The following is a 17467-nucleotide window of genomic DNA, read 5'->3' as shown; positions in this document are numbered from 1 at the left end:
CCACTACGCGATTTAAAACCATCACTCCATGGTTCGGATACACGACCATACCAACGTATTAAGTCCATAACTTCCAACTGGAAAAGGATATATAAACATAAGAATAATGTTTACTTAATTAGAAATCTTGATTGCTTACTTGTAAGGCTTGTGGCAATTCCTTAAACATTTCAGATTTTGTTAAAACTGAGTGTTGTGACAAAAATGAAAGACAATTTGATTTAAGTACTCCAGCCATATAATGATCCGCTATACCCAGTAAACACATTACGGAATCCTCATCGATTAGTGAATTTAGTGTGTTTTCACAAAGTTCCTGAAAACAAGCAAAACATTAATTAGTAATGAAAGAATAATAATATATAAAATGTATATAATAAATAACTTAAATGAAAAGATAAGTAATTATAACGATAATAACATATTGTTTGACTAATAATCTGATCATCTACATTTGTATTCAATTCTATCAACAGTACAAAACGGAAACGATCAGTCTATCATATCAATTGTTTATCTTCTTATCATTTAATTGATAATTCTAATAGGCTTCTGGTTAATATTTCTCGAGAAGAAAGACAACTTCCCTCTACAGAACTATGTAGCAAAACTTAAGCTTGAGTATTTCTACTTATCAAAGAGTTTCTGATCGCATATTGAATCTATTCCCAATAAGTCCCTTAATTGACTTAACTATTATATGATCCAAAAGAACCATATTGAACTATATTATAAATGAACTATATTATTTATAAAACTTTTCAAAATACACAGTTGACCAAGTCTTTTTAGGAAACGTGTTGTAGGCATTGAGTTATATGTATATTTAATGGTTCGGCTTTGACATCTGCTGTCAGCAATTTGTTTATAATCAACTTTTTAGTTTAAAAATGAATGCGTACCTTAAGATCTTCAATTGAATAACGATCAGCTAACAACATCAATTCACAAATTTGTTCAGCTCCAACAGTTTTGTCTATAGGAGCACCGTATAAATAAAGCAGCAAACGACGAAATATAACAGGCGTTGTATCAGTTATAACAATTTTTCTGCGCAAATAAGAAAAAAATTTAGTAACTACATTTTTAATTAATTTATATGTATTGCTAACCTGGTAATACTCTCTTGCATACCCGATAAGAGTGCCTTCTTAAACCATTCACATCTGTGGATAAGAAATTTATAAATAATTTTTTTTTTTAGCTCTCTTTTTAAATTAAACTAAAATACCTTGTGGAAACAATAACCCGATGCGCTCTGAACGTATGCAATTGCATTGTTGCACGTTGTGCCACTGGTGTTTGCTCTAAATGTCCACGCATTTGTTGCACTTCAAGCTCCTCTTTTCCTAAAACAGTAATACCTGGTACTTGAGTGTTTGCACTATAAGTCTGGACTTCAAATTCCATATCAGATAATTGTGCAGAGTGCAGTAAACGTAAAGCATTCTTTGACAAGTTACTATGTGCTGCTATCGGTGGCTCGCAAAGATGACGTATTAAGTTTAACTACAAAAAAAGGAATATAATAAATATTTTAAAAGATTATTACTTAAACTTTTTTTTCTTCAACAGAGTTTCAATAGAGATTCCCGAGTCTTAAGTACCGAATCCTTTTATATCATTACGAACTATAGAAAATCCTACTAATACGGTGGGTTCTTTATTCTTCCAGATTAAAATTGTTATGGTACTTGCGTTTAATCAAATTAAAGATGATATGTACGCCACCTCAATTCATCCTTGACTTATTCTAACTGTATCACAAATAAAATCTATTACTTTTTTAGGCAAAGACGAAGAATGTTCTTATGAATGCCTTTTGTAAATAGTGTAGTGTAACTCCAAAGAGAGGTATGGAAAACATTTTATTTGTGCATAACGAGTGGATCTAGTACACAACCCCTCTGTAGCTAAAAATTTTGCTTAGATTAAGTGATATATGTTTTATATACTAGAGATATATACTAGAGATGAAAAGGTATTCATAATCTTCTTCTGACGTTTTAAGTGGTTAGTAATACGAATCTTAAATCAAATTAAATATTTATATCCATGAAAAATAGTAGATTCGTTTACTAATGCGATACTAAAATCATGAGTGCCTTACTAAAATTTTCATAGCAGAAACACTATATTATATAGTATAATTTCATGATAACTAGCTCTACTATATGATTAATTGAGAATTTGTACCTTAACATTTCTATAATCATAAGCAGTTGGTTTGCGTTGTATTGTCACATCATCTACATTCATTTCCAGACTGCTTTCATAGCCCGCTAGTTTTAATTCATTTTGCAGAATATTTGATGGTTCCAATAGTCCCAATTCCAAAAGTGACTGTGTAAATTCTTGTTTCTTAACAATTCGACAAACCTATTTAAAGTATTAATTAAGGAAAATTAAAACAATTAAAAACTAATGACTACTTTATCAACTTACTTCATTGATAGGATCTTTAAGCGCGGATTTATGGTCGAATAACTTGACTATAACTCCATTCTATAAAATAAAATCATATGTAAATTTTGTTATATATAACTTTATATGATAAAAACATTATTTATTTAAATAACACAAACACAAACTTAATATATAATACTTATTAGGGTTATTACTAAATAAGAATATATTGATATTATACCAGTAACACAGATACTAGATCAATATAATTAACTTCATTTAAAAAATACAGTGCTTGTCTTAAGCAAAACTTACTATTTGACTAGTTGCCAATTTAAAGCAAAATTTAAATTCTTTCCAACCCAATTTTTCATCTAAGCGGTCCGACAGATTTTCCACAATTAATATATAAGCCGGTAGATCTACAATTAATTGTTCTAGATTTTGATTAATGGTGCTACATTTACTTAAGTAATCCATTTCACAGTAAATTATTCTGTCACAAAAGGAAAAAATTGAAATTCAAATAAATTCTCTTAATATAATATTCATATTGGAACATACTTTTTATCTCTAATAATATCTAGAGCCGCAGATATTCTGCCATAAATGTCACGCATCTTTCGAACTTCGTACATGTACAGCACGAATTTGAGATCATTTTCTGCAGACATTAGGCGCTGCTTTTCCGTTGGATTATCGTAAAGCGCAAGACACACTGGTGGACCACGCCTGGGACGTGGTGACAATGGTGGCTGACTAAACAAATTCGTGACACTATTCTCATCTAAATTACTACTGGCGGTTATAAATGTATTATTTTGTATTTGCATAGCTACGACTTCATCCGTTTTTTGCTTTTTCGATAAATCTAAATGTGAGCATTTTAAGTCCTTAAAACAGAATAGTGAAGAAGCCAAACAGAATTATGAGATAGACCTATCTAACATATTGTATATAAAATTCGTAGTTTACTTACTTTGCACATTTTTTCAAGAGAGTTTTTGATTTCCTCTATCACATTAGTTAAACTTAATAATGTGGTTTCAATCTAAAAAATATATATATTATTAAGGATAAGTGTTAAGCTTTAATTAGAACTTCTTTTTACTTACTTCAGGTACTAAATAGTTGACTAAATCCGCTTTTTCCTCAGCAGTTAAACTAATAAAAACATTTAAAATATTTCTAAGTAATTGCTGAACTTGAGACATAAAAATAGGTATACGTGTGCGTATATATTTAATAATCTCATTCTTCTGATATCGCGATATATCAGCCGCATCCTTTATGAATATATTGCAAAACTGCAAAACTTTGGCACATCCTGGAAGAGTTAAACAAATCAAATTTTAGCAGATTTGTACTTAAATAATTTTCCTTACCAATTGCACATTCTCTTAAACAATCCTGAAAGGTCGCATATAACGTGGCGGGTTCATTTGATATGGTGACGGGATTAATTGTTTGTATAATGCGATTTAAAATACCATGCAAGTCCATTATAATATTAATAACAACTGTAATAAAAACATTTATTATCCAAACATATACATCACCCTGTATAACTAGTATTACTCACATTTCTTGAGCCTTATCAATTTGAGATATTTCCTTGTGGGTTCTACCATTTTTGTTAGCGAAGGTTGAGTTTCAGCAAAATTGATTAATTTCTCGCAAACATCCTCATCCATCTCTGGCAACAATGATTCGGTATAAAGCCAGTGTAAAATTGGCGTGAGTAGAAAAGAAGGTAAATTATAAAGCACACCAACTGGTGTAAGTGGTGATGAAGGCGGTGTATCCATTGAACTTGGAAATGGTGAAGGGCTACGTGCCCGGTATGGTGATAAAGGTGGTCGTCTAGTATTGCAGACTGTAGTGGTTTCTTGCGGTTGCAGCATGAAGTCGTGGTTGAAATTGAAAATGTTTTTGGAATGCGCTTGTGTCTCCAAGTGTGAATCAGAGTGGGAAGTTTGATTGAATCGTCTCATACCTGTACCAGTTTCATGACCAAATAATGTTGTGCTGCCAGTACTATTGTACATGTAATTTGTGCTTAGACAATTGAAGGAGTTTGAAAGGGTAGAACCACGATGTGCGCTTAAGCCACTAACTGCAGTTATATTGAGACCAGGGTATTCGGTTGGCGGTTGCAAATAGATTGGTGATAGATTTAGTCGAGGTAATGATTTTTGATTTTCTTCAGAGGCTGCACCAACTGTTGTTGGCATCGGTATTGTTACGGATATTTTAATTGGATTCGATGTTGTGGAACCACTTGTGCTTTCCTTATATTTCTGTTCTATATTGTGTGTTGGCATAAGTTGCTCCTGCGTTTGTTGTCTTTGCAATGTTTCATGCTGTTTGCAAGTAGTTTGTATTATGCTCGCATTTGATAGGACACACATACTGCAATCGAAGCCATTGAGCCGCAACACAGCGGAGTGTACGTGATACTGTGAAGAGAAAAATGGATGTTAAAAAAAAAACTAGACACTAACAATTTTATATTAACTATTATACAAATCATAATTATATAGAACTATATAAGTAATATCAAGTCGATGTAGGTAGATTGCAGTGGCGGCCTTGTTTCCAAAAAACTCACTTGAGCTCATATAATGGCATATTATGGAACCATTGTGCCGAGAAAAATTAACGACTCCCCCATTAGGTAAAGGAAAACCAACCTGACAGTTCTATAAATTTGGCCCTAATATTACAGGATAACAGTTCGGTCAGGTCGATAATAAAAGAGGCTTCGAAGATTTTTAATCTTCTCCTAACTAAAGAAGGGCACTAACACATGAGATGGAGCACGGTCTCCTCCTCATTCTCATAGCCACAGCCGCGACAAAAATCATTATGGGGTAGACCCAGTATCACAGCATGTCTTCCCATATCGCAGTGACAGGTCACCACAGCTGCCGTTGTGCTGAGCAGGTTCCGCCTTAGTTGAAGTAGCTGACTAGTGCGTTTTTTAATCAAGTTAGACTAAATCAACCTTGATGTCTGCCAATGCTGTTCATTGATGCTTGGCTATGCTCAGGTATTTTGTTTTATTGCCATTTTAACTGTAGCAAGTGAAACGCCTATTTCTAAGAAGTAAATGTCAGGGAGAAGAGCGTCTGACTTGGGAAGCTGCAGTTGCGCGAGATGTCCCTATGTTCCGGAACCTATATGAGTTGGATCACGACACGTCTAGCTATGTCATTGAGGGAAGCTCGACAATTTTGAATAATATTTGATGTGGCTAAAATGCTTATGGTTGATTTAATGACAGCTTGGCTATCCGAGAAAATTGAAATAGAACCATCAGGTATTTGATTGCCTAGAACCCATTGTACTACGTAATGGATGGCGATTACTTTTGCCTGAAAAACACTGCAGCGGTTTGGCAGTCGGAGGAAGCAGTTGAGATCTAATTTTCTAGAGAATATGTATACATTAAGTTCGAATTCATTTAATATGAAGATATTAAAAGTTGTCTTCTTAAAACATAACATTATATGTTAAAATAAAAATCTAAAACAAAATAATATTTTATGTAAATTGTTTTTAAATTCATTTAGTTTTGATTATAAAATAATAACAAAAAACAGTAAGCCCCCCTATAACGCGGTAGATTGGTTCCGCGTTATAGGAAAACCTGTTATAGGGATATTCCCGTATACCCCATATACACACGTGCAAAGGTATGCGAAGCCATTTATGAACTGTACAAATTCCCACGTTATATGGGAGTATGCATTGAAATCGCGTAATATGAAAACTCGTTATAGGGGGGATTACTGTATTGAATAAAAATTATAGAAATAAAAACCTTTTTAATGAATGCAATAAAAACATAAAGCGTTCCTTGAAAACTCAATTTAAATCTATAAAAAATTAAAATAAATTAAGAAAAAATTTAAAGGAAATAAATTTAATAATTTTTAATTAATTGCTTACTTCCAAATTATTTGAGCTTTTTATGACCACATCACTGAAATATGTTTCACTTAAAGCTTCAGCAAATGAAAATTCCTTTTCCTGACCAGCTGCTTGACTCTCCTTCAGACGCTTACACTCCAAAGCATACCAATTCTCACAATCCAAAACTAAGATATCAGTCGGTGTTAAGGTATTTGTCTAAGAAAACATAATCCAAGCAATTATTTTAAGCTTAAAGGGCATTACTTCAAGCGCTTACTCTAAATTCTATGCTATGCCCAGCAAATGCTCCGAATACTAAACGTGGATTGGTATCGTTAACATCGTATGTCTCACAACTAAATAAGACACTAGCTGAATCGCAGCAGGTGCCACAGTCTTTTGATTCAGGAAGGGGACTAACCAAGTCATTGTACCAAGTTATATCGCTCGTATCATCCAAACGAAATTTTATACTATAACATATCAAAAAAAAAAAGAGGAATTTAATATTTTCTTAAAGTAAAATCTTACACTTGACACTTACCCCTCTAATCCAGAAATTTCTGTTTTGCCCTCAAAAGTGCACGACACAATCTTGAGTAAGAAGAAGAGAAGATAACAATTTTTTAATAAAAGATTGAATGAAATATTTATAAATAAAATATTACTTACCTCCCAAGTGCCTATGAAGTTGTGCTCCACTGCCATTTTTCCAGCACGCCAACGTGGGTAGCGCGGTTTGTCAGCGGGTGGGGCTGCTGCTCTAACTACATGAAAAAAACGCTTTGGCTGGTGGTGGGTTTTGGGTGCTTAAAATTTTATGAATCCTACAGATTTTTGCTCTACTGCCGCGTGAAAATTCCCTATTATGCATTGCACACACTTATTTTGTTTAAATAAATAAAATATTTGCATATTTAACTATGCATTTTTTCTACAAAATATTGCTTTCAATTTTCCCCCCCGTTCGCGTGTGTGTGAGTGTGTTTGCTTGTGTATATGTGTGTGTGAAATATTAAATTTTCAACTGCTCCATTGTCCTTTTATTTAATGCCAATTCGGTTGCAATATTCATTAAATTCGTTCACTATTTTTAATTTATTTATGAAAGCACTTCGTTTTCTTTATATTTAATTAATAATTTAATGCTTTTATTTACTTTCACCTATGGCATTTTAATTTTCAAAGGCTCAGCCACAAATTTCATGACTAAAAGTAAAATTTTTCACTGCAACAAAAAGGAAGGAAAGTATCGCCAAGGATGGAGAGAATTGAGAGAAGAGGCAAATGTCAGACATAAGCAATGCGAGTACGCGGAACTCAACTGCTGCTGCTCAGCTGTTAAAGCAACAACGGCGAAAGGAGGAATAATAATAGAAATAATAAATTAACTTTTGGCGCGAAATCAGTGAACATATGAAAACGGTCAGCTGATTTGATAGCAACTGGTTAAGTTATTTTGCAATTATTTGCATTTTTTATGCATATAGAAAAAAATTTACTTGATTAAAATAAAGTTAAAACTTTATAAAATTTAATTATTTTAATATACTGATCAAAAAAAGTATATTTTTCCTTTAAGTTTTTTAATTTAAAGGAACTGTTTTTGCCCATATTTGTAAAGAAGATGACAATTTACCGATAAATGAATTTGCTTGCAATGTGCGCCAAAAAGTATGCAATGTATTTTAATTGAAGTTACTTACATTAAAAAATCATGTAAGCTGATAAGAAACTGTCGGTCTTAATAATAATGCTTCAGAAACTCTAGAAAAACTCAAATAAAATTTTGACTAAAGCAATGTGCGAGGTCGAGTAAATTGAGATAAAATAAATTGAAGTTTCCTAGGGATTTTTTGCACTGCACTTTTGTAAATATTTATTTATTTATTGCAATTATTTATTATTTTTAGTTAAAAGTTTTCAAATTTATTTATTTATTTATAAACATCTTATAACATATAAACATCTTTTCACAATGGTAACACCTAATTAACCTAATTTTTATCTAATTTACCATACTCGAAATTCTGGTTAATACCAACATTCGCTGCCATATCGACATAATTTATTATTTCCCCCAATTTACCATCAAAACTCGAACTTGCACACGGCCATAAAAATAACATAATAACTATGAGTGATGACTAATGATTTAAATAGTTTTTTATTTATCAAACTCTTCAAAAATTCTATATAGGTATGTATATTTATACCAATTTGTTGAGCACTATTGCATGCATGAGTGAAGTGACAGTACTGCAATTAAATTGCAAAGGGATATATAAATATACCCTTTAAATATATTAATAAATGTAGATAATTTTTATATTGTGCTCTTAATTGTGAGTTTAAGTTTGGCGGCGTGTATGTGACAGGCTTCAAATAAACCGCCGTAATGCTCTTATTTAAGTCACTAAAGCTAGTGTCACTAATTTAATTAAAAGTAACAAATAACCTGGAACTTGAGCATTGAAAGTTTGTACAGTCTTTTTGACAGGGACCAGTTTTAAGCCTGGCACTTGCTATCCAAAGAAATTATATACGGACTAATTACGAAATTCGAATATTTTCTAATACCACTGCTGATGAATACTTGGCAATACTCAAAACAACGTTGTATGGTCAGCCAAGTTTCAATAAATTAAATAAAATTGTTCCTTGCCTTTTCTTTGCTATTCCAATCCATCTAGCTAGTAAATTTTTATTATTTTTTAGAGAGTTTTATATGATAAGTGTATTCCTTTATAAACATCTACCTGTATCATTTTAACTAATATTTTTTTATGAATTTTGCAAGGCTTACAATAAGATTATCTGATAGTTATTCGGGGTCCTTAAAAAATAATTATCCAAGAATAGTAGCATTGCCACAATATCCAGATATCTACACAATTAATAAGAGATTGATAATTATTCCACTTTGCAGAGGCTGCAAAATTCATCAGTTTGAGCTCTTAATCCCTCTGTATGCCTACCTATTAAGCAATAATCAATTACAAAGGATATATCATTGTCGATTTCGGTTCTGTTCAAATTAATTAACTTTCTAATTTAAAATGAACACAAGATTTCCCGATTTATTCAATCTTAAAAGTCTTGAAAGAGAATGTAACTGGAAGTCTCATCTGCATCTGAGCAGAGTCGACAATCTATCTCTTCAGACAGATCCATTTTGTTAAGGTGATAACGTTGTCCGTGGTGACCTTGGTATTCCACCAGCAACCTCAACTCCCATCTGCTAAGAAAGGATACCTTACCATAATTGTAAGGATGAACCAGCTCTTTAGTCTGACGGTTAACTGGAATTTCACGCTAGTAGCGGCTTCTTTCGGTAGAAAACCATTTTTCAATCAGAGACCTATACCAACTTAATTCACAATTAGGCTAGAGTCCACAAAGTTGAATAGCAGATTCTGACAAATATAATGTAATGTATATATAATATAATATACGTATATAGCTTAACTGTTTCAACTTTTAATTTCTAGAAAATAAAATATAATCCCGGGGTGTTTTTTTCTTTATTTCACTATTATTGTTTGCTAAAAAGAAACTATAAAAATAAAAGAGATGAGATTCAAAGATTTAAAAATCTTGGAATGCTTTTGTTGCTATGGCACTAGAAGTCTCTTCATAACAGTTGCCTTTATATACTGGAATGTTATCCTTTTCCATAATATCAAGTGGATTCACCTTAAAGTAAAATAATATTAAATATTATTGTAAATCACAAATCTGAATGAATGGAATACTTACACTTAATAAATACTCTGCGTTTATTTTGAAATGTTGATAAAGAGCGATTTTCTGCAATCCCAAAACAGAACGCAAACGAAGTTTTGGATCAACTTCTAAGAGACGTTTCAAAACATCCTTGCCTTCATGTGGCAAATCAGCTACTTCAGATGGTAGAAAGTTTTGACAATCCAATGAAGCTACCAACGGAAGACTCTCGACTGTGGGCTTTATAAAATCCACAGCATCCTTAGGTGCATTTTCACATGACTCCGGCAAATTGAAAAAAACTTTTATGTCGGGACTCTGAAAAAAAAATAAAAAAGAAAAATTCAAATACAAAATTGATGTTGTCTATTTATACTCTTCAATTAAATCTATAGTTAGATCAGCTGCACATGTCGGTATGCGAGCTCTTTGGCCGCAGTCGCAACATGTTTTCCTTTGGTTAGCTACAGTTTGGATAAAAATAGATTCAATAACTATAATTCCTGCCCGCAAACCTGTTGCAATTCTTGGCTATTATTATTTAGTATGGAGTGCTTGGAAGATATATGATTGCGTTGCATTATTAAACTTGGAAAAAAGGCAGCTATGATCGTTAAATTATACGATTGCATTAGCAAAACATAAACAGTGGGGAATGTGGAATAATCGAAGTGTAATTCTAGCAAGCAAAACAGGCCAGGATAGGATTTTTATTTGCCACAACAAGCATCGAACATCAATTAGAGAACGATTAATAATGGATGAACATATATCAGTAAAAGACTATTTGCAGGATCACATGGTCAGAGATACAGAGATATGCATTGGTGCAGAGAAAAATATTTTTAAGGAACAATAAAGAAGAAAATATTTAATAATATGTAACTTTATAATTCATTTGAATTACATCTTTATATTATACATTTATCTATAATACAAAATTGTTAAAAATAACTATTCGATTATATGTAAAGAGAATGGGCTTGACTTTGATAAGAAACTTTCATTGCATTTATGTCTACTAGTATCAATATATATCTATTATCCAGTTTGGATCCATTGGTCAATCAATCATTTGTTTTGGGAATGCAGCCATATAATAGGTTTCATATTTTGAAGATGTTTTGTAGTTGGGAGCAATGCCTGAGAGTCGGTGAGCATAATTGAGCATGATTCTTAGTAAGTTGAATTACTTTTTATTATGAAAGTCATTGCACATCACTGGTCATTGGTAAAGAATTATGCATTTTTCAGAGTTGGCGTAGCTAGTGCTCCACAGCAGTTGCAGGTCAGTAGATATCTTTGATGTCCATTATTAGCGATTATTGGTTTGGTAAGCTTATTTATCCTATTGATTGGATAGGCATCTAATGCATATAGGTTGGTTGGGTATCTTCCAGAGTTGGACTAACTAGCGTGTGACACTTTATCAGTTTGCCAAATTTAGATTAGTTGGATAGGTTTCTAGTGCAAAACCGGTAATGTTTTCAAGAGTTGAACTAGCTAAAGAGTCACAGCTTGTTTGTTTGGCATGCAGGCACGCATAGATTGTTATTTACATACAATGAGTTTTACCGAGATTTTAGCCTAAGCCAGAGGCTTATTATCATTATCATTATCGGATTTATCGGATTCTCGAGCAAGAGTCAAATAGTCAAATCACACAAAACAAGCTTGAGATAGCTAAAAGCAAGAAGCGAAAGTGGAAAGAACTTATTATCATTATCGGATTTATCGGATTCTCGAGCAAGAGCCAAAATACACAAAATTAACAGTCACTGTAGAGATAAATCCTTCACAATACCTGATATTCTTCTCATCTTCCGGTTAAACTATAAGTCAATTTGCTTAACTAGACCATTAAGAAAAGAACAGAAATGAATAACGTGCTTAAAAAAAACCATAATTCGACAATCCATTAAAATATTGATGCGAATATGTTAGAGTCGATGTCTGATAGCACAATTACCGTCAAAATGCCATTAAATTACTGTGAAACCTAGTTAAGCTATGCCGTCATATAAACAAATAAAAATTTCTGATGAAATGTCACAAAGCGGAAGTTCCGTTTCGTACTAAATTTAATTTACTTTACCAATTTAATTATAAAAGTGAATTTTTTGGTCAATTAAATTTATTATTGATCTATCTGATCTGGAAGTCGATAAGGGGCAGTAAGCATAACAAGCCAAAACTGAATCATCGCAAGGAGAACAAATGAGTGAGAAGAGACGCTAATAAATAATTCATACTAGTATTAACTGCAGTCGTAAGTAGCAGCCAAGTAGCCTAGCTGGGTAATCGCTCTAATGCATGCAAATTGAGTTCAATTAGCACAATTCGGGACGCCTACGAAATACAAAAATGTTTAATATTAGCAACGAATCGCTTAATTTATCACGAAATAATCGCAATAAACAAATTTCACAAATGAAAAAATATAATTTTTCACGTTAAAAAACCAAATTAATTTTAGCTCAACTCTTCGCTTAGCTCAGTCGAACTTACTGACGTCAAACTTTTGGTGGTGGTGAGTGTGGTGAATACAAAATTAGAAGTAATAGAAAATCGCGGTTGAGATAGCTAAAACAATAATTATTTAACAAATAATGAGTCGAACTTACTTACGTTCATAGTTTTTCATACGCTGGCGTCAAACTTTTGGTAGTGGTAAGTGTGGTGAATACAAAATTAGAAATAGTAGAAAATCGCGGTACGCAGCGAAAAAAATTGTTAGTTTCTATTTCTATTCCAGAATGAATAACAATTAAGCGCAAGTAACCACAACAATTATTTAATGAAAAATGAGTCGAAGTTACGTTCATAGTTTTGCATACGTGCTGACGTCAAACTTTTGGTGGTGGTGAGTGTGGTGAATACAAAATTAGAATATGTAGAAAATTACGGTACGTAGAGAAAAAAATCGTAAGTTTCTATTTCTATTTCCATTCCAGAATGTATAGCAATTAAGCGCAAGTAACCACAACAATTATTTAAGGAATAATGAGTTATGATATTACATTACGACTGAGGGTCTGTCACTGCTAGCATTTCTGCTATCACTGTGACTACATATTTTTGTTATTGTTTGGCTTTTTTTTATAATTAATTTGTTTTTGTAATTAAATTAAATGAAGTGCATTCTTATGCTCGGCAGGTACGGGCACCGGCACGCACGCAAATTCAACCAACCCATGCGATGCTGTCAAAAAAATTCGCTGACAGGCAAATCACCGACTGACTGACTAGTCTTTGTGTGGACAATTAAAAAATATATTTACATTGTTGTTGTTGTTGTGTTTTGTGCTTTTTTTTTATTGCATGCAAAATACTGGCATAATACGGCGCCTACAAACAACGTACAACTAACGACCTAGACCTTTACATTTGTTAAGGCCTGCAAGGCAATTTAATGGTTACTACTGTTTTGTTTTTTGTTTTGATTTGTTTATTATTATTGTTTGTGCTTTCCCTCTTCTTTGCGTAATAGAAGAAAAAAAAACCAACAACAATAAAACATATGAAACGTCTGAAGTGTCAGTTGAAAACAGTTGAAAGAAATGGAAATCGAGTTGAAATCGAAATGCAATGACAGTACGTCAAAGCCATCAAAAAATATTCTTAATACCGTAAAAAGGTGAATAAAGACAAAATAAACATTTTACTAAAAATCTTTAAAAATCATTTCAATATAATTAATTATATATATTTTTCGTTAAATATTGAAGAGAATGCCATTAACTGACCATAAAATGAGGATTCATGTAATGTTGTTCCTTGTTTTATTTAAACCTTGCTATACGTTTACACTAACGCAATTAATGCATTTTTATAATTAGCCCACTAATTGAGTAGTAAGTTGGCGCATTTGCCCTACAAAAATATTTAATACAATTTAGTAAAAAGGCATTTCATAATTGACTTATTTATTATTTTAGTAGTAGTTATATAGTAATTAGTGTTTTAGTAGTAATTATGTATTACCTACTAATTGACTTTAATTAAAAGAACGGATAATGGCAACCACGTTTGTCATTTTCATATTAATGAAAACAAACAGTTGCTAATGGATTTTTTTTGCCACAGATGGACAATTTTATTTGTAAATATATCCACTAAGTCTTAAAAAATGAACCTCATCACTGAAGAAAGTTCAAAGTCAAAAATAGTGATACAAAATAGTGATTATTCGTGTATATAGTTAATGTATGTTCTACGTATTGCTTGACACATGCTGTAAAATAATAAATCTTAAATGTACCTACTTATAGTAAAGATACTGTTCTGCAATCAATTGTCAGAATATTATTAGCTGCCTTATAGATATTTGGATTTAAAAGATGATCGTCGGTTTAACCAGGTAATCACTTAAAAAGTTAAGTTCCAATATCTTTATCAAAGGAGATAAATATTTGCAAACTTAGACTCTTAGTTAGTACTAAGAGGATTGTACACTCTCCTTTTACACCTTTAACTTATCATTCGATTTGAAGTCTGCAAGATAAAATTATGTATAATATGTACGTGTTTGAAAACTTTAATTGAGACTCGTGGAATCATATGAACCATGTTATAAGCACCATTAAACATCGTGTTCACCTCGTTGCTGGAAACCGAGGGGTCAGAAGAGTATTGTCGGAAGTCTCAAGTTTGTGCTTAAATTGTAGTGCTAATGAAGAAAAAAGGAAGACGAAGAGAAAGATGAATAAACATAAGGTGAAGAAAAAGAAGAGGAAAACGAAGAAGAAGAAACATAAGAGGAAAAGGAAGAACAAGAAAAAGAAGAGGAAAACGAAAAAGAAGAAGAAGAAGAGGAAAACGAAGAAGAAGAAAAAGAAGAGGTAGATGAAAACGAAGAAGAAGAAAAAGAAGAGGTAGACGAAAACGAAGAAAAAGAAAAAGAAGAGGTAGACGAAAACGAAGAGGAAGAAAAACAAGAGGAAAAAAGGAGGAAGAAGTAGGAAAAGAAGAGGACGACGAAAACGAAAAAGAAGAAGAAATGGAAAAGAAATCGTAGAGGAAGAGGAAGAGAAAGAAAAAGAAGAAGAAAATTAAGAAAACAACAAAAAAACAATCTCTTACCTTCTTATTTTCAAATATTAACCTAAACTCTATTATTATGCTTTGAAAAATACATAACTTTTTCTTCTGCACATATAATATAAAAAAGTTATCACATAAGATTAGGAAAATGTAATTAATTAATGTAATTATAATATAAAAATTACAGAAGATAGGTTTTTACTATCTCATAGAAATAAACTTTTAAATGATTTTTATATTTATTAACATATAATCAAGACTTAATTCAGACGTTCATTATAAGATAAAGAATAGAATTAATTATAAATAATGTAATTTATTTTACGTACTCATGTAATAAATAAGCAAATAAAAATGTTTTAAGTAAATTCTAAAGTCTCTAAAAGTCGTTTACAAATTCCCAGTGCCTTAGGTGAAATCTCAGTATATTTTTAATTTTAGAAATCTGCATTAAAATCCCTCTCCCATTAAATTAAATTGCAAAAGAACAACGCCAACAACAACAATTGATCTGATACATAAATAAGGTTTTATAATGCAAATTTCAATTACCCTAGATCTAGAAAAACTAGCAAACTAACTTAAAATAGTAACAATTTAGGCTATAATAGCTTTAGCAAAAACAACAATAGCAACGTACACTGCGATAATCGTTACATGAACGAACACGCAACAAAAATCCCATGCAACTTTGGTTGAATAACTAATTGCAATGCATACGACGACCATTACAAGATTTTCCCTTTTCATGGCTTGAATCCGCAAAACAAGCCAAGAGGCAGGAAAACATTTGTTGTAAGTGCAGAGTTACTTAGCTAAGTAACGCTCTTCACCAATGTGCCGAGCCATCATTTTCTGCACTCGTAGCATTATGCGACAATGACCTCTTTTTACGTATTTAGGTACTTCAAGGCCAATAGCTAAGAATTATGTGTTATGTGTTATGTGTGCAAGTCCAACTGACAACAAGAAAACAAGAAGACCATGAAGGACAACGCAAGACCAAAGATTCACGCGTCCAAACGATCCAAAGAGACCAAAGTGATCAAACGCATACAATTGGGTCTGGTGTGCATGTAAGCAAAGCATTTACAACAAATAGAATGTTTATGCAGCGCAGGATCCTTTGTGCTTGTTTTGGGTTTATTTGATGTAATGTACAAAAGCGCCGTCTCTCTAGCCCCACTCCAGGCCAACGTGTGCTCTCTGCTAAAATTTATAGTTTTTTGTGCAAATATTTATGTTGGCAACGGAGGAAATCTGGTGTTAGTAACATAAAGCAATAGCGAAAGCTTTGGACGCAGCAATGAAAGGAAATGTATTGTAAGTGCGTAACAAGAAATGAAGAAGTTAGGGTTCTGCAACCCAAAGTTTTCAAATATATAAATATATAAGTTCCATTAGACTGATACGATACTGCTTCGAAGGAATAGTAGCCTTAGATATCGGAATATCTAATACAATAAACATAACATTGTAGACGCGACTCTAAATGCAAGAATATAAGTGTATTCCAATATATATTAATATCGGAAAATATACAAACAAATTCTATTACATTGGTACAATAGAAATGCTGCTTCGAAGAAATAGTGGCTTTAGATATCGGAAAATATTAAACAATAAATAATTAATAAAACATTGTAGATGATTCTAAATTAAAGAATACTAGTGTTCTTTAAATACTATTTCGATCTATTGAAAGTTTAGCGGAATAAACTCCTTTCCAAAAAAAACGTTAACACCAATTATTTCTAATAGGTTAAAAATTCATAGACTTGTGGAAATGAACAAGTTTACTGCTTTTGACAGAAAAACGAGAGTACATACAGAATAAGGTACAACAATGATTTCAATATAATCTATAATTATATTATAACTATAATAATATTTTTAATATATTAAATGAGTACGGTTAAACTATATATAAAAAAGCAAGTATTTAAATCAACCAACCATGGTATTAGTATAGCAGAAAACAGATTTGTTGAGACAGATTACTGGTAACTAGAAAAACCAATAGAAGAAATGTAGATCTGCTATAAAAAATTAACGTTAACAGCTGAAAACTATTGTTATATATCATTAGGACATCAGAAGACAGATTAAAGTTAAACTTTGTTAAGGCAGCTTACTAAAATTTGGGACAAGTTAATGTCGCATAATATATGTCCACAGAAAAAATGTAGAATTAGAAAGATTGACATTAACAATTGGAAAAACGGCTAATAATAGGATGGTGTTATATGACATACTACTTCTTGGCTTGAACCTTTTCTTTCCAGTTCCAGTTTATTAAACGTTGTATATACATTAAGACTGAAAAGTTTTCGGAAATTCTCATTTAAAATTCGCGCGCTGTATATTTTTCGAT

The 17467-nt window shown here is 32.0% G+C and overlaps 2 protein-coding genes across 2 annotated transcripts in view; both read right to left on the bottom strand.

Annotated features, from left to right (window-relative positions):
- Window positions 1–7478, bottom strand: part of LOC119667070 — a 9156-nt gene extending 1678 nt beyond the window's left edge. Inside the window, exons 1-17 of the mRNA XM_038076355.1 lie at window positions 6997–7478; window positions 6869–6918; window positions 6602–6797; window positions 6361–6540; window positions 3989–4865; window positions 3792–3926; window positions 3522–3733; window positions 3386–3457; window positions 2971–3299; window positions 2722–2902; window positions 2446–2505; window positions 2197–2379; window positions 1232–1509; window positions 1113–1166; window positions 903–1050; window positions 140–316; window positions 5–77 (exon numbers count right to left, since the gene is read on the bottom strand). Of these exons, the coding sequence (XP_037932283.1) occupies window positions 5–77; window positions 140–316; window positions 903–1050; window positions 1113–1166; window positions 1232–1509; window positions 2197–2379; window positions 2446–2505; window positions 2722–2902; window positions 2971–3299; window positions 3386–3457; window positions 3522–3733; window positions 3792–3926; window positions 3989–4865; window positions 6361–6540; window positions 6602–6797; window positions 6869–6918; window positions 6997–7032 (3241 nt within the window). The 5' untranslated portion in view covers window positions 7033–7478. The remainder of the gene's footprint in view (window positions 1–4; window positions 78–139; window positions 317–902; window positions 1051–1112; window positions 1167–1231; window positions 1510–2196; window positions 2380–2445; window positions 2506–2721; window positions 2903–2970; window positions 3300–3385; window positions 3458–3521; window positions 3734–3791; window positions 3927–3988; window positions 4866–6360; window positions 6541–6601; window positions 6798–6868; window positions 6919–6996) is intronic.
- A 2381-nt stretch (window positions 7479–9859) lies between these two features.
- On the bottom strand, window positions 9860–10631 carry LOC119667069 (serine/threonine-protein kinase S6KL-like). Its single transcript, XM_038076354.1, has 3 exons — window positions 10566–10631; window positions 10084–10416; window positions 9860–10020 (listed from the first exon to the last, which is right to left on the bottom strand). The coding sequence occupies exons 1-3, from the start codon at window positions 10629–10631 to the stop codon at window positions 9913–9915; spliced, it is 507 nt and encodes a 168-aa protein (XP_037932282.1). The 3' UTR covers window positions 9860–9912.
- Between the last annotated feature and the right edge of the window lie 6836 nt (window positions 10632–17467).

This window comes from Teleopsis dalmanni, chromosome 1 (assembly GCF_002237135.1).
Source record: "Teleopsis dalmanni isolate 2A chromosome 1, ASM223713v2, whole genome shotgun sequence".
NCBI classification, from domain to species: Eukaryota; Metazoa; Arthropoda; class Insecta; order Diptera; family Diopsidae; genus Teleopsis; species Teleopsis dalmanni.
The sequence above is the reverse complement of the archived record's forward strand: the minus strand, read 5'-3'. Positions and strand labels throughout refer to the sequence as shown.

What these genes read in the sequence shown, in the direction of transcription:
- LOC119667069 (XM_038076354.1), bottom strand. Translation starts at nt 10,631, where the DNA reads ATGCAACGCAATCATATATCTTCCAAGCACTCCATACTAAATAATAAT. An exon ending in ATAGCCAAGAATTGCAACAG is followed by an intron (nt 10,417 to 10,565) that starts GTTTGCGGGCAG and finishes GAGTATAAATAG; the next exon opens with ACAACATCAATTTTGTATTT. An exon ending in ACGCAGAGTATTTATTAAGT is followed by an intron (nt 10,021 to 10,083) that starts GTAAGTATTCCA and finishes TTTTACTTTAAG; the next exon opens with GTGAATCCACTTGATATTAT.